The sequence below is a fragment of the Salmo trutta genome, chromosome 40 (genome assembly GCF_901001165.1).
Source record: "Salmo trutta chromosome 40, fSalTru1.1, whole genome shotgun sequence".
Lineage (NCBI taxonomy): Eukaryota > Metazoa > Chordata > Actinopteri > Salmoniformes > Salmonidae > Salmo > Salmo trutta.
Genome location: NC_042996.1, coordinates 993,614 through 1,016,661, shown reverse-complemented (window position 1 = coordinate 1,016,661; position 23,048 = coordinate 993,614). Strand labels below are relative to the sequence as shown.

Genomic DNA, 23,048 nt, shown 5'->3' with positions numbered 1-23,048 from the left:
GTGGGTGGCGGGCGGATCCTGACGGGAGGGAGGGGAATAGGGGGGAGGAGGGGTTGTGCGGAGCGATGGGGTAGGTGTCCCTCCACCCTCTGTCACTATCCGAGTGCAGTCATGTCACAGCTATCTGTACAGCCAGCCAGGGCAGGTGGGCTGGGCTCCTGACTCTAGTTAGGTCGCGATAGTCAGTCAGCCAACCAGGGAAGGAGCCAGGCAGGGAAGGAGAGCCTCAGCCAGCCAGTCAGTCGGTCCCTGTAACAACAGACAGCCATAATCCATCCATCCTTCCCAGAGAGGTGAGTAGGAGTCAGCTGGCTCCAACGCTTTACCCCCCCCCCCTTCACACTTTACCCCCCTCTTCACACACACACACACACACACGCTATTGATTGCTGTTTGTTTGGTGTGTTCTCTCAGATCAGTAGGGAATGACTTATACTGATGGGACAGTTTACAGTTTGGCTTTACAGTTTGGCTTTGGCTAAGCTGGATGAGCCTGCTGGTTAAGAGAGAGGGAAAACATTGATTAAGGTCATTTAGCACAGCATGTTTTCTGACGTGTAATGCGAGAGCCTCGGGGCTCAATAGCATTAGGCTAAAATTATAGGACGGACTAACACGGCTAGAGCACTTTGAAAGCAGTTTCTTTGAAAGCGTCCCCATTATGGCGTCGACGTGTGTCTCAACAATTCACTTCACCCTACACTGCTCTAAACCGTGTTCAGCGTTTTATTCTCTTTGTTTTGAGGTGGAATGGGTGTCACAGATTGATCCTGAGTGTATTTCATGGTATTAAGCGAATGGGTGTCATGGTATTTCATGGTATTAAGCGAATGGGTGTCATCTTGAAAACGACTGTTTATCTCTTTGGTTTTATCGTCTTAACATTTTCATGATTCTTCTGAAGGAACGGTGATGATGTCCTTGAATTATACATACAGTCACTTTCAATTTAGTATTAAAGACAAACCGTTTATGAAAACACCTCAGGGCGTAATCCACCTCCCAACAGATTCTCTGTGGCTGCATTTAGAACATCAACAGTTCTTTACAAAAGACGCCAAATGAAAGAACTGTATGAATGAATGTGCTTGTCATTGTGTTGAGAAATGCAGAGAGAACACATCACTGTAGCTTCTTATTGTGAGAGTCTGGGTGACGTGTGGGAGTTTGGGTCGCTGTTACACAACAAGTCCTCAGAGAAAGGGTCGCATGCTACTGTCGATGCCGGTCACACATACACAACACCACAAGGTACTCTTCTGAAAAAACATTGCTTCTTCCATTCCTCTGTTTTACAGTCATCCGTTCTACATGCTGCAAATAGCATTGAAATCGTCTGGTTTTTTTCTCCCTTTGCCGAGCAACATTTACTGTATTGAATATTGCATGAGACGCTGTTTGCAGGGATGAGAGGAGCCATTTCATTGCACTCTATGTTTGGAAAGTACGTACTACAATGCATAGTAGGAAACACTAGCATCAATACTAGACACTGCCGTTGTTATTAAACCTGAGGGAAATCTGGCACGTCAAGAGAAAAGGCTTCTGGGTTTACAGGAATTTGAACAGAGTCTTCAGTGTGTATTGTGACTTTCCTAAAGTTTATTTTCTGGATATGATACATTGTATACAGTACCAGTCAAAAGTTTGGACACACCTACTCATTCAAGGGTTTTTCTTTATTTGTACTATTTTCTACATTGTAGAATAATAGTGAAGACATCAAAACTATGAAATAACACGTATGGGAATCATGTAGTAACCAAAAAAAGTGTTAAACAAATCAACATTTCCACCGGTCTAATGTCCATTGCTCGTGTTTCTTGGCCCAAGCAAGTCTCTTCTTCTTATTGGTGTCCTTTAGTAGTGGTTTCTTTGCAGCAATTCGACCATGAAGGGCTGATTCACACAGTCTCCTCTGAACATTTGATGTTGAGATGTGTCTGTTACTTGAACTCTGTGAAGCATTTATTTGGGCTGCAATCTGAGGTGCAGTTAACTCTAATGAACATATCCTCTGCAGCAGAGGTAACTCTGGGTCTTCCTTTCCTCTGGTGGTCCTCATGAGAGCCAGTTTCATCATAGCACTTGATGGTTTTTGAGACTGCACTTGAGGAATCTTTCAAAGTTCTTGACATTATCCGTATTGACTGACCTTCATGTCTTAAAGTAATGATGGACTGTCGGTTATCTTTGCTTATTTGAGCTGTTCTTGCCATAATATGGACTTGGACTAAATAGTCCATAGTATGGACTTTTACCAAATAGGGCTATCTTCTGTATACCATCCCTACCTTGTCACAACACAACTGATTGGCTCAAACGCATTAAGTTAAGTTAACTCATTGTTAACTTTTAAGAAGGCACACATGTTCATTGAAATGCATTCCAGGTGACTACCTCATGAATCTGTTTGAGAGAATGCCAAGAGTGTGTCAAGCTGTCATCAAGGCAAGGGTGGCTTTGAAGAATCTCAAATATAAAATATATTTGGATTTGTTTAACACTTTGTTGGTTACTACATGATTCCATATGTGTTATTTCATATTTTTGATGTCTTATCTAGTTTTCTACAATGTAAAAATAAAGAAAAACCAAATGTCCAAATGTTTGACTGGTACTGTACATGATATACAGAAGGGGGAATCAACATGCTTTACATCTAGCAACATATCGAGACACACAGCGAGACTTACACGTTGTTGTTTATTAAAGAGCTTGTGACTCAAACACCTATACTGTTAGTGTTGACACAGCTTCAAGGCTGTGATAGGGTTATTGGTCATAGCTATGAGCTCTGTCTGGGGCCGGGCCCCTAGAGATATGGAGAGGCCCCTGGCGTGTGTCGCCCATCCGCAGCTCTGAGGGACTCGCTGCCTGTCAGAGACATCACCAATGATTCCATCAGGGGCTGGTGCCTAGGGATGCACCGCTATTAAATATTCAGCCAATACAGGCATGCTCTCAGGACAGCCCTCAGGGGTCCTCCTGTAAACTGGCCTTGGCTGCACTAAGCTAGGCTGAGGGCGGAGAGGAGTTGAATACCTTTAGGTAGTACTGTAGGGTTACTTTACCTGTACTGTATATTAGTTATTACTACATTTGCACACACTGTATATAGATTTTTCTATTGTGTTATTGACTGTACGTTTGTTTATCCCATGTGTAACTCTGTGTTGTTTGTGTCACACTGCTTTGCTTTATCTTGTCCAGGTCGCAGTTGTAAATGAGAACTTGTTTTCAACTGGCCTACCTGGTTAAATAAAGGTGAAATAAAATAAATAAATAAAGTTATTACTACTGTATATCTATAGTGCATGTTGTCGAAGAGTGGCTTTATTCCTTAATCAATATAATCAAGGAATTAATTCGCCCCTGTCCTCCTGTGCTTCATAACAATGTATTGACAATGTAATCATACACGGTTTGAGTAACAAGCTTTTATTCTGGGATGTGTTATCAAGAAATGTCCCCTCTAACATTATGCTTGATTTATAGGTCACTTTTTGTAAAGTATTATTTGTCTTCCTAACTACTCCTTCTTCTAGCCAAATACAATCATTCTGAATTGCACATTAGAGACAGTCACTTAATTAAAGCAATTGACTTACCACCACAAAAGAGGATGGCAGAGAAATCAAAAGGGTTAGTTAGCGTTGCGATTACAAGCTTATTTTTTCAAGAACAATCCAGATCGCCCCAAGTCTGTGATAGTCAACACGTTCTAACTGGGACAAATTGGGGTGGAAAATAGCAGAGAATTATAATCTTATTTCCCAGCACTTTGTAGACTAATTAATATTACTTTAGATTGTCAGCATTGTGTTAAGAAGACCACCGCAGGAGGGAAGAGGGAATTGTACCCAATGTGTCACAGCCGAGAGTGAGAGACAATTTACTCACTTTTAGAAAACAATTTGAAGGCAGTGGAGTTTTTAAACAGCCATCTGTTTTAGTTCTGCTCATTAGTGTGGCAGCCAATAATAACACAGGCTATGAATCAGGAAGTAGCTATTTGGATATCCAAACAGTATCATATGGATAGATAGTCATCACTTGTTAGCTGTTAGTCAAGGCTGACTATCTCACAACATTTTCATACCATTTCCTTGAAAACCATCCCTGTAATTTTGTGATTTAGACTCAATTTGGGATCCGGTATATAAAAGCAATCCCTTCTTCACAGGAATTTAGCCTCCCCACTCTACTCAATCATCCCAAATAGACAGTGCTACCGTCGATGTTATCAAAAGTGATGGATTTGGTGGGGGGAATTGAAAGTATATCAGATAAGAGTCTCTTTCCTTTATGTCTGGCCTTCTCTCACAGAAGACTCACCTTATAGATTGATCAGGAGTTTGATGTGTAAGATTGGGCATAAAGGACGATTGACGCTGTACAGTAGTATAGTTTTTATCATATTATTAGTAACATAGTATGGACTGTATCGCATGAAATGTTTGAAAGTTTAGGAGCTCTATTTTGTCTTAGTATTCTGGCCCGGTTGCCTGCGCAGTACACAGTCATCCAAAGGTATTGATCATCAGAAAGGAGACACGAGTCATCTAAGGGCCGGTCTCTCATCACTTCCCAAAACTGGGATTTTGGTACGCTACCAATTCCTCTGAGACGGTGATAGATCCATTCCAAATGGCACCCTATTCCCTTGTACTGCACTACTGTGATAAAAAGGTTTTTGGACGCAGTCTTAAACGTGTCTCTGTCGGCCCTCTTCTTGTCTGTTACCCAAGGATGTCTGGTCTCTGGGGACATTTAGGAAAGGGACATCACATTCCCCCTGTTGGTGTTGCAGTTGTGAAGAACACAGGACCGACTCTAGCCTTTTAGCGGCCCTAAGTGAGATTTATTCAGTTTTAAAGCTAATTTTCTGCAGTTCTACACATTATGCCATGACTTATGCCATGTTAATGATATCTGAGTGAGAGTGACTAACAAAATCAATGCGGGCCCCCTGGAGGTCAGGGCTTTTGGGCACGTGCCCTGCGTGACCGGTCAGTATTCGGCCATGATTATTAGTTTAGATAGCTGGCTAGACTAATTTACCAGTCTAAAAATTGTTAGCTGACATGGCTTATTGAGTGACTGAGATAACAACAGAAAAATTGCTGATGCACAACCAACTTTCTAACTTGCACCTTGTGTATTTTTCTATTCTAACTCTCAACAGTAAGTTGAGACCCCGACTGAGTTTATAAACGGGTTGGGCACCCCTTAGCAGCCTGGGGCCGGCCCTGGAAGAACAGGACAGGTTTCTTTATTTTCAGAGGGGCACATCTAAGTAGAAAGACGATGTGACCTGACAAAAGCTGCTGTCACTATGGAAACTCAAGCGTTAGCTCAGAGTGCATTCTTGATCCTGAGTGCCATCATCGTCAAGTCAGAAGTTTATTTCTCCATGTTCCATTCTGGGAGTGGAAAGTCACTGTCAGCCACCACAAGTGCTTTGGATGCTGAAGCTTGTCGTAACAACTTCCAGGCAAAGTCGTGGCGTCGCCATCGGCCGCTTAAGATAAGAGGAAGTGATTACAGCAAATAAGCCACCTTTTTTCGAGGCTATCGATTTCCGTGTCTTTGTAGAATCCTATTGGAGAAAAGATGCATAGTGCCTTTCACTTTAAGCACCATCTGACTGTTTGAGATCAGGTCAGTGCAGCTCTTGCGGTGAAACGACAATTACACGTTTGATGTTAGAGTAGCTGTTGATCTTTGAAATGGCTTGTTCACAAAGTAACCACTCTGATTGATTCGATGTAAATACATCCAGGCTTTTAATGTGTAAAAGCAATGGGATACAAACTGTCTTAATAGCTGAGCTACACAGAAGCCCCATACATTTCTGTCCCAGACAATGGGTACGTTTACATGCACACAATACTATGATTATTGTGAATACTCAGATTGTGAATACCTAATCATTCGAAAGATTTCAAAAAAATCTAGGTGTTTTAATCGGAGTGTGCTGCTTACTTGGAATATGACTTTAAGCTGGTTAAGATAATCAGAGTAAGATGTTTATGCCATACTCGACCTATTACCATAATCAGTTTGTTATTGAATTATTAGTGTGCATATAAACATACTCAATGGAAAGTCTCAAAGGCTCAACTGATGCCATCTAACCAATGCCACTAAGCACCTGTCCTGAATCAGGACTTAACGAGCGGTGTGGCCAATTACCCCACCTAGAACACTAAGCACCTGTCCTGAATCAGGACTTAACGAACGGTGTGGCCAATTACCACCTACAACACTAATGACCTGTCCTGAATCAGGACTTAACGAGCGGTGTGGCCAATTACCACCTACAACACTAATGACCTGTCCTGAATCAGGACTTAATGAGCGGTGTGGCCAATTACCACCTACAACACTAAGCACCTGTCCTGAATTAGGACTTAACGAGCGGTGTGGCCAATTACCACCTACAACACTAAGCACCTGTCCTGAATCAGGACTTAACAAGCGGTGTGGCCAATTACCACCTACAACATTCTCAACATAGACACAATGAATCAACTGTTGATGATAGTTTGCTTCTAATATCGTAGAAAATATGTAATGAAAATAGCATCCAGGCCCGTTTAAGCAAACAATAAATACCACCATCAATTAAAACAATGAGGAAGAGAATAAATGTTTCTAGTGAAGATCTGCATCTTCACACATGATGATTCAATCACTCACCCTGGGCACGGTCATCATTGAGACTCCCTCCTAATAATAGAGTTTGGGGACAAATGAAATGGCTAAATAATAAATGACATATGGCCAATGAGATATTGGCTATCGTGAAATGGGATCCATGCCAGACACAGGCAATTTATAGTTTCCATTTATTTCATGGAATTGAGATGTTCAGACACCTATATTCCAAAAAGATGGAGGAGCTGAGAATTCCCATTTAAATGTCAGGGATTCCATTTGTACAGTTCAAACTTTTGCTCCAATTGAAATAGTTTCCAACTCTACATACAGTACAGTAAGTAAATAGTACTATGAACAATATCATCGGAAGAAAACGTGCCCTTTCCAACTCCGTCTTCTTAACAGGCTCACCCTGTTAGCATTGCAAAAGGGAAGGATTTTATTACTGTATAACCAACGGTGAACTTGATATTTAAATTTTTGGTGTTATCCAATGCAGATATGAATAGCTTTCAATCCCCTTGAAAAGCACGAAAGAGGTGGGAAAAATCAATGAGCAGGGAGAACGCACCCGTGCATGTCCACACTGTTATATCTTTCAGAGGAACACCCACACATCTCTCCCAACACCCATTACTTTCTCCTTTTGAGCCTGTCTTTGGGTTTCAGCTTTGTCTTGGATGAGTTATAGATGTCAGGGGAGAAGTAATGTTCACTCAACTAAAATGGAATTAGCAAACTATCCTAGCAATGAGAACTGATTCACTTTTCTAAGGGATTGGAAGTCATCTCTGATCTGTCACCTCTGATCTGTCATCTCTGGTATGTCATCTCCCATATGTGGTAGAGGACAGTTGCTCAGTCACATATGATTGAATTGAGACGACAATACTTCAGGGTTTATTGTTTCATGTCCTTGAGCAGGTTAAATCCTCTCCTCTCTCCCCTCTTAGACAGTCGGTGAGGTTCCCACACGTTGTTGGTTCATTTGTCGTATTTCTTTAGTTCCCTGTATGTATGACTGTAGCTATGCTGGATCAAATTGGCTGCATTTTCCTCTGAGACTCAATTTCTAGCTTTAGTGAGGTGATCAGATTCCGAATGTTAATTCATGCTAGAGATACATACACAGATTGTCATGGCAACCATCCACTGTGTGTGTGTGTGTGTGTGTGTGTGTGTGTGTGTGTGTGTGTGTGTGTGTGTGAGTGCATGAGCCTGAGACGGAGAGAGAACTAATACATTATTATTGAGGGGGATTTATTAGGTGTGATAAGAGAAAATGGAATTGGACATGACTGAAACATATTTCTGGAGATCCCCAATCTCTGGAGCTGTGGTAATTAAACAGCGTGTGCAGAAATGATCACTGGTTGAACCATATGGCCTTTGTTTAGGGGTTCTGGGTACATCACCTGCATAATAACTAGACCAGTGTTCAGATACTATTTGAAATCATTTCAAACACTTTATCTGGGCTTGATTCCGCTTGCCTGACGCAATGGAACCGATAGAATAGTTTAAAAACTGAAAAAGCCACCCACCCACACTCCAGCCAGGCTCAAACAAACACTCAAAGTATTGGAAAGATTTTAAATAGTATTTGAACCGATGCCTGATAAGAAAGTCAAAACCATCTAATGATGTAATGCTAACATGTTCCATACATCACATATACAGTCCTGATCCATACATCACATATACAGTCCTGATCCATACATCCCATATACAGTCCTGATCCATACATCCCATATACAGTCCGGATCCATACATCCCATATACAGTCCTGATCCATACATCCCATATACAGTCCTGATCCATACATCCCATATACAGTCCTGATCCATACATCACATATACAGTCCTGATCCATACATCCCATATACAGTCCTGATCCATACATCACATATACAGTCCTGATCCATACATCACACATACAGTACTGATCCATACATCACATATACAGTCCTGATCCATACATCACATATACAGTCCTGATCCATACATCACATATATAGTCATGTTTTGACCCTGCTGGTCATCTATGAATGTTTGAACATCATGAAGAGTGATGTGGCCTTAATGGCCATGTACTCTTATAATCTCCACTAGGTTCCTGCCTTTCCAGGGAGTTTTTCCTTGCCACCGTGCTTCTACATCTGCATTGCTTGCTGTTTGGGGTTTTAGCCTGGGTTTCTGCATAAGCACTTTGTGACATCTTCTGATGTAAAAAAAGCTTCATAAATAAATTGGATTTGTTGAGAAATTATCCCAGGATACACAATACGCAGAAGTCAATAGCCTAATGAAGATTTAAAGAGGGCCACCGCCACTCAATGTACTAATTAGAGAGGATGAATGATCAACAACAGTGATAGATGGGAGGAGGTGATTGGAAATTGAGCGAATCCCCACACACGACAGAGATTGCTTGTTTCCGGCATATCTCCTGGTTCCCTGGGGACTGGGTAGGTTTCATTAAGGCAGCGTGATAGGAAGCCAGATGCAGGTACAATGCATAGTGCACCTCAGGGTGAAGTTTCCCTTCCCCTAGGTACAAATCTAGGATCACCTTCCCCTCCACCAATCATAAAGTTAACCATTAGTCAGGGAAATGCAAAACTGACTCAAGATCAGTGGCTAGGGGCAACTTCACCCTACACAGAGTGCATTACCTGCAGGTTGGAAAGGGTTTCTCTTTTACACGGTGCAGAGATGCACGTTTCTAAGTTTACCTGAAGGGTTACTGGAAGGGTGAAGGAGAGGATTGTTGGTATTTGTGGAGGGATGACAAAATGGAATGAAAGATTGATATGGTGGAAAGATGGATGGCTTCTGTCTTTATCACTCATCTCTGACACCCCATCTCTCTCTCTCTCTGGTAGTTGGGATGACAGCAGTTCGGTCAGCAGCGGTCTCAGTGACACTGTAGATAACATCAGCACAGACGATCTGAACACGCCCACCTACCCCGCTGTCACATCGTCACCACGCAAGAACAAGGCAGCCCAGGTACAGTACACCATGGAGTGTAAATGAAGGAAGTAGGCTTGTCTGAGCCAGAACGACCCATAGAGCCTATCTCTTGTTTATTCTCTTATAAATTAACAAGAATAGAGCATATCCATGCTACCAGACATTGAACTAACTGTGAGTAATGATACTGAAGCATCACTGTCTTTGCACTTGCTTCAATTAAAACAGGGACATGTCTGTCATACTTTTTGAGTATGTGTAACAATGAGGTATATCACTGTAGTCTGGAAATGAAGCTATTTACTTTGTTTTCCTTGACTTTCAAGAGAGAAAGCCAAGGAAATGTACAGCGGAACCCACTCCTTGTGCAGTGTTCAGGGAGCATGGTAAAAATAGCCAAGTATGTGTGCCTTGTGGAAACCTCAACAGATTGATCTCTTAAGAGACTGTTGGTGTGGTTAGTGAGGGAGGGTTCACCATCTGTCAGGTGGCTTACTCATACTGTATTGTGTGTGTGTGTGTGTGTGTGCGCGTGCGTGCGTGCGTGCGTGCGTGCGTGTGGTTTTGTTTTACTATCCTAGTGGGGACCAGAAGTCCTCATAAGGATAGTAAAACAAGGAAAAAGCCTATTTTAGTGTTAGGGGTTAAGTTTAGGGTAATGGAAAATAGGATTTTGAATGGGAATAAATGTTTTGGTCACCACAAGGATACTAAAATAAAGGTGTGTGGGTTACTGTCCCAGGCGGATACACACCAGCATGTGGAGCAGGAGGTCAGCAGCAGCTGGGCCGGAGCTGAAGATCTGAAGAAGGTGGACGAGGAGCTGGATGTCAGCATGGAGCCCGGCTCAAAGTGGAAGCCTTCCTCCTCCTACTCTGCTTCCTCGCCAGCGGGGCAGTGCGGCGAGGATCCCGGGCAGAAGACGGGCCTACCCATGTCCCAGACTGGCTCCTGGAGGAGGGGTATGACTGCCCAGGTGGGCATCACGCCCCCCCGGACCAAAGGCACCAGTGCCACTCTCAAAACCCCTGGTAGGACCCGCCCTTCGACCTACTTCAGACCTTGCTTATTTCATTCTACCATGGCCCTGTTGGAATACTGTAGAAATGCTTCCTTCCTTCCTTGTTGTCTTGAGGTGAGCATAGATCTACAGTATAAATTATTGTATCGGTGTATCCAAGGTTACTGCCGTATCACGTTCACCAATTCAGATCTGTGATTACTTCTAGGAAGGATGTATTTCTGTCCTATTTGAACAGGGCCCATGTCTAACTGAGGATGGCTGGTGGTGTAGATTATTCTCTATCATTGTGTTTACTTGATAGCTACCTACACAAATAGCTAGCTAGAACAAAGTGTTAATAAGATTAAAAGTCATTAAAAAGATTTAAAAGCAATACAAATAAGTTGTCCAGTAGGCCTGCCTGTCTGGTTGATATTTGAACCAGGAAATGTCCATCCTAGCTTCATTTATAAGTGAATTTCATTTGTTGATGTGTTCCAGTTTGACATTGATTAAATAACAGGGTCAAAGATTTCGGCCAATCAGATTATTCATTAGGAAACCAGTGTCGTTGCCCTTTGAGGCCATCGGTAATGTTTGGTGTTTCTCCGTTCTACTTTATCTTTTTCTCCATCGTGTTTTGGTTTTCTCAGCAAGTCTCCTCATGTTTGGATTAGTATAGCTTTCTATTTTAGCTGAGCTTTGTGAAAAGAGTTGTAAAATGTTAGCGAAGTATAAAGTCATTTGGCACACCTGCCCTGTAGCCCTACAGGTGATGATGAAGATGAGTCCCGTTATTTACCAATAAGCTGCGAGGTCCGTCTCCCCTCTGCTCGATCCTAACTAAATTATTCAGTACCCCAGCAGTTTGCAGAGGGGAAGGTGTTTGCCAGCTTGTTAATGACTGGCCTTTGTATCGACAGGTAAAACTGATGACGCCAAGGCCTCAGAGAAATGCAAGGCCCCCGCCAAGACCGCTGGCATCCAGCGCTCGCCCTCCGACGCCGGCAAAAGTAGTGGCGACGAGGGCAAGAAACCCCCCTCGGGCATTGCCCGCCCCCCCACCACTGGGTCGTTCGGCTATAAAAAGATGGCCAGCCCCCCCTCCGGTGCCCTCATCACGTCCAGCGGTGCCACCCTGACCAGTGGCTCCGCCACCCTGGGGAAGGTGCCCAAGTCTTCAGCTATCGGCAAGGGGACAGGGATCAGCGGAGGCCGTAAGACCAGCCTGGACGGCTCCCAGCCCCAGGACGATGGGGTGCTGATGGGCTGCGGAGGCTCCAAGGTGCCCCTCCAGTACCGCTCTCTGCCCCGGCCGGCCAAGTCCTCCAGCGGGGGGGTGGTGGGGCGCAGCGGCCACCGCACCAGTTCCAGCAGCATCGATTCCAATGTCAGCGGCAAGTCGGCCGGAGGAACGGGGACCAAGCGAAGGGATGCTGGGAAGGTGGGCTCGGGGCGCTCAAGCCCTGTCCCCATCACCATCAACCAGACAGACAAGGAGAAAGTGGCGGTGTCGGACCAGGACCCAGCAGGTTTATCCACCTCCCCCAAGTCCAGCCCCACCTCCACGGGCCAGTCTGGCCTCAGGCAACCAGGGTCCAAGTACCCGGACATCGCCTCGCCTACCTTCCGCAGGTCAGTCAACACTGCTCACTTGGTTTCTCCTGCAATCATAAAAGAGCTTGGTAGCCTAGCCAAGCAGCTGCCATTTTTCATCTCTATTATAAAGGTGGAGGGAGCTTGTTGTTCCCTAGGCACTCTCACCGACTGCGTGCTCGAGGCCACCACAGAATAATGAAGTGTTGTTTGTGAGGTACAATATTTCTCAGCTCCAAGATGCTACTGATAGATAGAGGTGTTCATTGGTGCTGTCAGAATTACAGGTAGAAGTTCACTTCTTCTCTGAAGCGGCGCAGAATTAGCATTCCAAAGTCTCTCATATATATATATATATATATATATATTTTTTTTTTTTTTATTATTATTTTTTTTAATAAGGTAATAAGACACTAAATCATAACCCAGCACAGAAACATTGGTCTGAGTTTGTTCGTTGGGCTTTAGAGTCGGGGAGGCAGAGGTTGCCCCCTGCTGTTCGGTAGAGGTCATCACAGAAACTGATGGCATTTCTCTCAAGATGAACGGTAGATGATTTGCCATTCAGGTCAGGCTAAACTGATTAACTGACATTGGGAAAGCTATTCTGTTCGTGAACCCCTGTCTCATTAGTTAGGTGCGCTCACAAGGCATGTCTTAACCACAGCTGTCTGAATTAAAATCACTGGGAGCTCCGTCGTCTCAACTGTCACCCTATTCCCATAGGGCTCTGGTCTAAAGTAGTGTACTAAGTAGTGCAATATATAGGGAATAGGGTGCCATTTGGGATGCACTCATACTCTAACAGAGGCAGTAGGGAAGGTGTACTTCTTCATAGTGTCTATGAAGAAGAATATGGTAGGCTTATGAGATATTTGCTAAAGGTGATGAAGATAGGGGAGGGGCAGTGTTGATATTGTAATACTGTTCTATATCAAACAACCTAGTTCTGAACCTAGAGACTGAGTTTGTTCAGTCTATGAGGGGATCATGATTGCCATAGTTAGTCTGTGAGTGAATGGAACCATCTCTTTCTCTCTCTCCCAGGTTGTTTGGCACCAAAGCCAGCAGCAAGGCCAGTACCCCAGGCACACCCGACTCAGGCAAGTGCCCCTCTGCGTTGGGCAGCCCTCATGGCACGTTGGTGCGCCAGGCCAGCCTGGACTCTCCCTCCTCGGGCACGGGGAGCCTGGGCAGCGCGGGCGGGCAGAGCGGGGCTAGCAGCCCACTTTATGGCAAGGCCCCTGACCTGGGCACTGATTCGCCTGCCTCCAGCCCGGCGTCAGGCCTCTCGCTGCCCTCCAACGCCCGTCCCTGGCCCACCAACCTCAGCAGCTCCTCGGCATGCTCTGGCAGTAAGGACACACTGAGCTGCCAGAGCATGACCAGTCTGCACACCAGCTCCGAGTCCATCGACCTGCTGCTGGGGCACCACCACGGCCCCAAAGTCACCCGCACGGCCAGCGTCAAGTCCACGCTTTCTGAGGGGTGAGTCCCAATGTGGAACAACGTAACTCCATTAGGTTTCTGTGGGTAGTTTGTTTCAGACCAGCGGGTGTAACATGTACATCAGTGGTGGCTGATGGGAAAAGATATTGTAATGGTTGGAATGAAGGGAACGATATCAAACACAACAAACACAGGGAAGCTACGTGTTTCACTCCGTTCCATTTATTCCATTCCAGCCATTACAATGAGCACGCCCTCCTATATCTTATCACACCAGCCATCTCTGACACACAGCCATCAATGTACAGACACTTTGAAAATGGATGGATGTATGGAATACAACGTCATGCTCATCTTGTCCTTTCAGTATAGCTCAATGTTGTCATAGCGGTTTGTAATATTTCCTTCATTCACAGATTGTTGTCTAAATTGAGAGTATCAAACTAACCCAAATGTTTGGTTTAATGTGTGCTTTCTGTATGTCTGTTTCTTGGGTAACGTTGCCCATTGTAGTGATTGTCCTTTAGCATTCTCACTTTAGACAGTATATGTGTTCTATCAATCAATAGATGTGAATTGAATCCATGGCATCATGATCTTTTAAATGTAGGATCTTAATTTGACCAGTTTCTCACATCAGGAAAATAATCCTCCATCAAAGTGGAAATTACAGACTTTAGAAGCCTTTTTAAACCTCAAATACAGTACACTACAAGATTACATTTCCTGCTGTGCGACAACAGGGTGATCAAATTAAGATCCTACACCTGTAGGTAATTCTAATGTTTTTCGTTCTCTGTGTCTTAACAGCATGCCTCTTGACAGAAACACACTCCCCAAAAAGGGACTGAGGTAACTCATCACTCATGCGTTGTCCTTTTGGTGTTTCCTTGTTTTGTCTTTTCATTCATTCTCACAAGTTATTCATACATATCTTTCTAACTGACAAAATCACATGTTGTGTCTAATGTCATGTTGGTGTAGGAAAGCAGTGTTACATAATGACGTTAGTATTTTGCTTGACATTTGTCTCAGGAGATTTAGCCGATGAGGGTTTGGCACATTGAAAATTGAAAATATTAATGGGAGTGACAATTTAGTTTCACCTCATAAAAGGCTTCAATTGCTGTACAAATCCTGTTGAAGAATTCTCTTCTAGAGGTAGACTATTAGTAACTGTTCTTCCTCTGGGCACTCCACAGTTCCTCACAGATTACAGGTGCCTGAAGTCAATGATCCCATGTAGTCTAGTGGATTCTGAATAGCTATATCCAGGCTCTTTTTGTACTTTTTTTCCTCCTCGTTGACTGTAGGCCAAGCCAGGGCATCCATTTTAATTCAAGTTTCCAATACTCCTGTCCTATCTAATGACTGAAAACGTGTCCAGACCCTCAACACTAGAAAGTGTGGCACACTATTGGCACCCTATTCCCTATATATAGTGCCCTACGTTTGACCTGGGTCCATATAAATATGCTCAAAGAGAGTGCATTATGGAATATGGTTCCATTTGGGATTCAGCCCCTATCACACCACCATGCAACAAATGGCTTTTTCTACCCAATTACTCTATCTGCAAAAAGCACTGCAACAAATGGCTTTTTCTACCCAATTACTCTGTCTGCAAAAAGCACTGCGGCAAATGGCTTTTTCTACCCAATTACTCTGTCTGCAAAAAGCACTGCGGCAAATGGCTTTTTCTACCCAATTACTCTGTCTGCAAAAAGCACTGCAACAAATGTCTTTTTCTACCCAATTACTCTGTCTGCAAAAAGCACTGCAACAAATGGTTTTTTCTACCCAATTACTGTCTGCAAAAAGCACTGCAACAAATGGCTTTTTCTACCCAATTACTCTGTCTGCAAAAAGCACTGCAACAAATGGTTTTTTCTACCCAATTACTGTCTGCAAAAAGCACTGCGGCAAATGGCTTTTTCTACCCAAATACTATGTCTGCAAAAAGCACTGCGGCAAATGGCTTTTTCTACCCAAATACTCTGTCTGCAAAAAGCACTGCAACAAATCCAGGCTCCTACCCAGGGTTTGATATTTGTCTTTATTAGACTGCAGTAGAGAGTGAATCTCTACGTTGAGTAGGAGTCCTGCAACCTTTTAGAATTCACTGCATGTAATGCTAAGAGGATGTTTAACAACACAGAAAGAACACGTATTTCCTTTTAACTGTACTTTCACAGCAGGCGTGGAGGCATTTTCCCTTTAGTAGTTTATTTCTATTGATCTCAGAAGCCACTCAGCAGTTTAGGACTGGGTTGTATTTCTTGTCCCTGCCTTTTTTTCGAGCCCAGTGGGATTCAAAGCAACAAATTGCCTTTTTTCAAGCCAGATAATAGCTAAATGGCCATGATATTCATGTGTCCAATGCTCAGTTTTAAATTCACATTAAGCAGACTTCAAAACATACTCTGATTGAACGTTCTCTCCTCTGAACTCCAAGTGGAATTCAAAATCAATGGACAATTATGTGCAAAATAGACAATTTGATTTGAAGTTGAACATGCAGACATCTGCACATGATATATCATTCAATACCTTTTACTGGCATTAGATGTCAATCAGTGTACCTTTCTTCGTCTGAAAGAATTCAGAGTGGGGTATTAGTATGACAGACAGTCTGTTATGAGCTTCAGTGTTGAAAGGATGAGCTTGAACTCAATTATCTTCCTTTAAGGATTAAACATGGCTGCCTACCAATCACTTAGATAACTCTTCCCCCCGCTAGGAACCGCTAGAGATGAGGAGAGTAAAGGCTGTCAGTGTCTTTGACCGAGTGTAAAGCGAGTGTCTTTGATCGTGTGTGTGTGGGTGCATGCTTGCACATCGGTGGGATGGGTGGCCGTGCCTGTGTGTGGGTGGATGTGTGTGTGTCTGTGTCCACAGTGCTTGACTTGGGCCGGAACACACCAGAACTCTTCCACCTCCCTCCAACGTTATACTGCTTGAGGTCCAGCACCTCTTTTAGAATATTAACTTAATTATATTGTGGCGTTTCGGCACCTATATATGAACAGAGTACCGGCACTTATATATAAACAGAGTGCCGGCACCTATTTTAGTCAAAGTCAAGCACTGTGTGTACGTACATAACTATGCATGAGTTAGTGAATATATTTTTCACCACACTCCAGTCATGTGTTATGTAGATAATGCAGTTGCATGGTTCAATAGACGCCATGTTGAATCAGTGGTGCCACTAGTTGACGTGTACCCTGTCCTCTCTAGGTACCCTCCCTCATCCAGACAGACGTCCCATGAGGAGGGGAAGGAGTGGCTGCGCTCTCACTCCACTGGAGGGTTACAGGACACGGGGAGTCAGTCCCCTCTCTCCCCCCCTGGAGTTGCATGCACAAGCACCGGCAAATACCACTACTCCAACCTGCGTAAGCCCTACTTCACATACCACTACTCCAACCTGCATAAGCACTACTCCAAATACCACTACTCCAACCTGCGTAAGCCCTACTTCAAATACCACTACTCCAACCTGCATAAGCACTACTCCAAATACCACTACTCCAAATACCACTACTCCAAACTGCGTAAGCCCTACTCCAAATACCACTACTCTAACCTGCGTAAGCCCTACTTCAAATACCACTACTCCAAATACCACTACTCCAAATACCACTACTCCAACCTGCATAAGCACTACTCCAAATACCACTACTCCAAATACCACTACTCCAACCTGCGTAAGCCCTACTTCAAATACCACTACTCTAACCTGCGTAAGCACTACTCCAAATACCACTACTCCAAATACCACTATTCCAAACTGCGTAAGCCCTACTCCAAATACCACTACTCCAACCTGCGTAAGCCCTACTTCAAATACCACTACTCTAACCTGCGCAAGCACTACTCCAAATACCACTACTCCAACCTGTGTAAGCACTACTCCATATACTACTACTCCAAATATCGCTACTTCAAATACCACTACTCCAAATACCACTACTCCAAATACTACTACTTCAACCTGCGTAAGCCCTACTCCAAATACCACTACTCCAAATACCACTACTCCAACCTGCGTAAGCACTACTCCAAATACCACTACTCCAAATACCACTACTTCAACCTGTGTAACCCCTACTCCAAATACCACTACTCCAAATACCACTACTTCAACCTGCGTAAGCCCTACTCCAAATACCACTACTCCAAATACCACTACTCCAAATACCACTACTCCAAACTGCATAAGCACTACTCCAAATACCACTACTCCAAACTGCGTAAGCCCTACTCCAAATTCCACTACTCCAACCTGCGTAAGCCCTACTTCAAATACCACTACTCCAACCTGCGTAAGCACTACTCCAAATACCACTACTCCAACCTGCGTAAGCACTACTCCATATACCACTACTCCAAATACCACTACTCCAAATACCACTACTCCAAACTGCATAAGCACTACTCCAAATACCACTACTCCAACCTGCGTAAGCACTACTCCAAATACCACTACTCCAACCTGCGTAAGCACTACTCCATATACCACTACTCCAAATACCACTACTCCAAATACCACTACTCCAAACTGCATAAGCACTACTCCAAATACCACTACTCCAACCTGCGTAAGCACTACTCCAAATATCACTACTCCAAATATCACTACTTCAAATACCACTACTCCAACCTGTTTGTGCATGTGTGTGTGTTTTCTCCCCCAGTGAGCCCCACCAACCTGTCACCCTACAACCTGCCAGGACCCAGCAGTATGAGTCGCTCCAACAGCATCCCTGCCCAGGACTCTTTTGACCTGTATGGAGAAGCCCACCTGGGGGGCAGCGCCACCTCTCTGGAGGACAGACCCCGAGGTATGAGCCGTTCTGGCTCCTTCAGGGACAGCACCGACGAAGGTAGGCCCAGACTGTGGTCCTGTGTGGTTCAGTTGGTAGAGCAGGGCGCTAGCAACACCCGGATTGCAGGTTTCCGATTCCCGCTGCTGCCACTACTACTGTGGATAAAAAGGGACTTACAGTAGTCTGCTTGATGGCATATATATATATATATATATATATATATATATATATATATATATATATATATATATATATATTATATATATATTATTAACTTGTCTGTGGGACTCTGCTTAGACCAAGAAGAAGTGATAGTCAGGGTGGAGCTCTCAGACTGAAGCTCAACATTCCCCGGACTAGGAACCCGGCTTTTATCTGCTTACCTTTTTAAAGACAAGTTTGGTGTTTCAGTTAACATTTTGGTAACGTGACAGTGCCACTTGAAAGTAATGTTACTAGTCAAAGACTAGCCCTTTGAATTATCCAAACGAGTACTTCATTAGTACACAGCCACTCACATACCATTAGAATGGTACTTTTACATGCAAATGAGATGGTGCTATTTACAGGACCACAGGTTATGTTCTCTTAATTCCTCACTCGCTCTCACGCTCTCTCGCTCTCTCTCACTCTCTCTCGCTCGCTCTCTTTCTCTGTCTCTCTCTAGTCCATGGATCCTCACTGTCGCTGGTCTCCAGCACCTCATCCCTGTACTCTGCGGTAAGTTGCATTGTTTTCTCCAAACACACAAACAAACATTTAGACAATCATGCTTATGGCAGCCATGGGTGCTGTGTGTGATCCCAGTTAATTGGTGTCATTAGCCTAGAATTATTTTAGGAGACAATATGTAATACATTTTTCAGCAAACGACAGCCCTGCCACTTTTTTGCTATAAGGCTGGAGAAATGTAACCACTCTCAAATACAAAGATTGTGTTATGGATGCAAGGACAGAGTCCATGAAATCAGAGTAATATTTTGAAACATATTTGGGGTTATGATGGGGTAGAACAGTTGTACTTTATAAGTTACATTCTTCAATAATAGATCGGTGTACGAATGGCTTTATAAACTGGGTGGTTTAAGCCCTGAATGCTGATTGGCTGACAGCCGTGGTATATGAGACCGTATACCACAGGTATGACGAAACATTTATTTTTACTGCTCTAATTATGTTGGAAACCAGTTTATAATAGCAATAACACACCTCGGGGGTTTGTGGTATATTGCCAATATACCACGGCTAAGGGCTGTGTCCAGGCACTCCACATTGCATCTTGCCTATGAACAGTCCTTAGCCGTGGTATATTGGCCATATACCACACCTCCTTGGACCTTAATACTTAAATATATCATACATTTTTATATTTTAGCAGTGCATCCAAGATGATTTAGGCAAATTCAAGCTTGGTGAAGGTGTTTTTTTGGGGCAACGGGCAACACTCCAGCTGCAATCAAACTCAATGAGAAGACAGATCAGTTGAGGAAGATAATCAATTACTGGCGCTCTCCACCTCTTTCCTCCCCAGCAGAAAGTTCTAGAAAGGCCTCGAGACGAGTTTAGACTTTCACTGATTTCAGAGACTTGTTCTGAAAGTATTCCTATGGGGCAGAAAGACAGCATGCAGTTATTGTTTATTCTTCATTTCATTGTGTTGATGTTTGGTTGTGTTCATATTTTAATATTTTAATTGTAATTTCATGTTTATTTGTTTCCATTACTATAATAGTTATGTCAGTTATGATTTGAATTTCATCATACTTTTCTGTTTGCTATTTTATCATTTCTTCTCATCTTTGGCATTATCTAGTCATCAGTTTTGTTTAATCTCATCTGTTATCACTCAACACCTGGGGCGTGTTCAGTAGGCAGAAAACGTTGTGAAACGGGGAGGTACTATTTCAGCCTGTCCTATGAGAAACATTTGTTTTCGTTTTCCGTTGCAAAGCGTTTTGCTGCGATGCGCCCTAATGAGCACGACCCTGATAAACACGACTGACAAAGAGCAATTTTATTAAAATCTCCTACGAAGAACACTATGATAAAAGTATCATGACACATTTTCCCAAAGTCATTACAACACCAATCATTCAGCCCAACAATATAAAGATAGACAAAACATATAGATGTCAATCAAAAGGCCATAGATGATAACCAATGAGAATGCTTGGCTTACACAAAAGTTTGGCACCCTGTTTTCAGGGCAGTGCAAAGTGTTGGGTTGCCATGGTTTCCCATTGCAGCAGCTTGAACCCACGTTTTCTTACTTCCAGGTTCTTTCCTTTCTGGCCAAGGTAAAGACTATGATGCTGTCAGCTAGGATCTCTCCACACCACACAGACAACGTGTTTGTATGCCCACCACATGCTCTGATGCTGGTTGAATGTGGCAGATGTTCACACAGGTTTTTGGTTGGTGTGAAAAAAAACAACCAATGTTACTTGTGTGCAATGTTACCAGTGTGTATATATTGCAATACATACATACAATGTATTATGTTAATTATCCCTGCCACATCGATTACATATGACTTGATTGGCCAAAATCAAACGTTCTGTAAGTTCTTAGTACAGTCAGACCTGACTTGAAATGACACCACAGTCAACGATTTCCCAACACACGCAATAACATCTGCTAAATATGTGTATGTGACCAATAACATTTGATTTGATTTAATTTGATGTGTTAAGAGCTGCCTTAGCATTTGCTTTCACTTCCGGGCGTCATCTATGGCCTTTTGGCTCCTGCATCATACTCCATCAAAAGCTCAACCCCAATGATCTACTCATTATGACAATGGGCATTCATTGCATCCATAAAGAAGCTGTCAGAAGTGAATCATTGTTCATACAACATGGCTTTTTCCTGCACATCTTAACGACATGTCTTCTCTCCCAAACAGACAGAGGAAAAGGCACATTCTGAGGTAAGAGGCTTGGCTTGGTGAGGGACGAAATGTCTCCTGTCTGTCTGTCTGGTCTCTGTCTGGTCTATCTAATCTCTGTCTGGTCGTCTGATCTGTTTGGTCGTCTGATCTGTTTGATCTGGTCTGTCTGTCTGATCTGGTCTGTCTGTCCTGTCTGTCTGTCTGTCTGGTCTGTCTGTCTGTCTGTCTCTCTGGTCTGTCTGTCTGACTGGTCAGTCTGGTCAGTCTGTCTGCTCAGTCTGGTCGGTCGGTCGGTCGGTCGGTTGGTCTGTCGGTCTGTCTGTTGGTCGGTCCGTCAGGTCAGTCTCTCTGTTTGTCTGTCTGGTCAGTCTGTCTGGTCAGTCTGTCGGTCGGTCTGTCGGTCCGTTTGTCGGTCCGTTTGTCAGGTCAGTCTCTCTGTTTGTCTGTCTGGTCTGGTCTGGTCTGTCTATCTGGTCTGGTCTGTCAGGTCTGGTCTTGTCTTGTCTGCCTGTCTGTCTCTCTGGTCTGGTCTGTCAGGTCTGGTCTTGTCTTGTCTGTCTGTCTCTCTGGTCTATCTGGTCTGTCTGGTCAGTCTCTCTGTTTGTCTGCCTGGTCTGGTCTGCCTGGTCTGGTCTGTCTGTCTCGCTGGTCTATCTGGTCTGTCTCTCTGTTTGTCTCTCTAGTATGTCTCTCTGGTCTGTCTGGTCTGTCAGTCTCTCTGTTTTTCTGTCTGGTCTGGTCTGCCTGGTCTGGTCTTTCTGGTCTGGTCTGTCTCGTTTGGTCTGTCTGTCTCACTGGTCTATCTGGTCTGTCTGGTCAGTCTCTCTGTTTGTCTCTCTAGTCTGTCTCTCTGGTCTGTCTGGTCTGTCAGTCTCTCTGTTTGTCTGTCTGGTCTGGTCTGGTCCGGTCAGATCTCCATAATGAAAGATAACAATCAAAGCACGAGCAGTGATGTATGTATCCACTTCGTCCAAAATCAGGTTCTGGCCTATCAGTGGCGGACCTGAGCATAAAACTTGTGTATATAACCTTGGACTTGGTGTCCAAGTCAAATCTCTTTGACCCTATGGTGCATTGCTTGTCATTGGCCAGTCTTTTAAACAACCAGGCATTTGAATATAACCAAACAGCACTTTGACATGAGCTTTACCACATGTCATACTGACAGTCATGGACAAACATCATTAATACACCCTACTCTTTATCCTTCTCAGTGGTTTCACTTCACACCCTATTCAGTTATCACTGGCTTTTCTTTCATTACAATGACTTTCTGTTTCTGTTTGCACCCTACATTAGCACGTTAGTTAAAGCCCACAGGTATAATGCTTTATTACTTGTTAGAACCATGGTTGAGTCTTTTTAAAATGCATTATACCAGTCAGGTTTAAAGAAAGTGTTACCAAAGTGAAAACTACCCTAATGTGTTTAGATGCTTGTGCACTTTTTCCCCTTTTATTGGCTAATTTGTCCATGACTGTACTGTTGTTTATGTGTGAGAGATTGCCTTTTCCTATATTGGCTAATGGCTTAAACTGCTAACCGTGAGGAAACATGCTGCTTTGTCATCATCATAACAGATATCTCTCTCACCATATCTTCTGTTTGGACTAAGCATGCATCATAGAGTTAATTG

At 43.6% G+C, this 23,048-nt stretch overlaps 1 protein-coding gene across 10 annotated transcripts in view; it reads left to right on the top strand.

Annotated features, from left to right (window-relative positions):
- LOC115180596 (neuron navigator 3) overlaps window positions 1-23,048 on the top strand; it is a 365,512-nt gene that overhangs the window by 312,560 nt on the left and 29,904 nt on the right. For 7 of the 10 annotated variants that reach the window (XM_029742805.1, XM_029742796.1, XM_029742800.1 and 4 more), the window contains 10 exons: window positions 9,552-9,678; window positions 10,385-10,673; window positions 11,569-12,280; window positions 13,289-13,729; window positions 14,501-14,542; window positions 16,931-17,088; window positions 18,391-18,579; window positions 19,190-19,242; window positions 20,799-20,819; window positions 21,428-21,451. In XM_029742805.1, the coding sequence (XP_029598665.1) occupies window positions 9,552-9,678; window positions 10,385-10,673; window positions 11,569-12,280; window positions 13,289-13,729; window positions 14,501-14,542; window positions 16,931-17,088; window positions 18,391-18,579; window positions 19,190-19,242; window positions 20,799-20,819; window positions 21,428-21,451 (2,056 nt within the window). Of the gene's footprint in view, window positions 1-9,551; window positions 9,679-10,384; window positions 10,674-11,568; window positions 12,281-13,288; window positions 13,730-14,500; window positions 14,543-16,930; window positions 17,089-18,172; window positions 18,193-18,390; window positions 18,580-19,189; window positions 19,243-20,798; window positions 20,820-21,427; window positions 21,452-23,048 lie in introns of all 10 variants that reach the window. The other 3 variants (XM_029742797.1, XM_029742801.1, XM_029742802.1) reach the window with 3 other exon arrangements.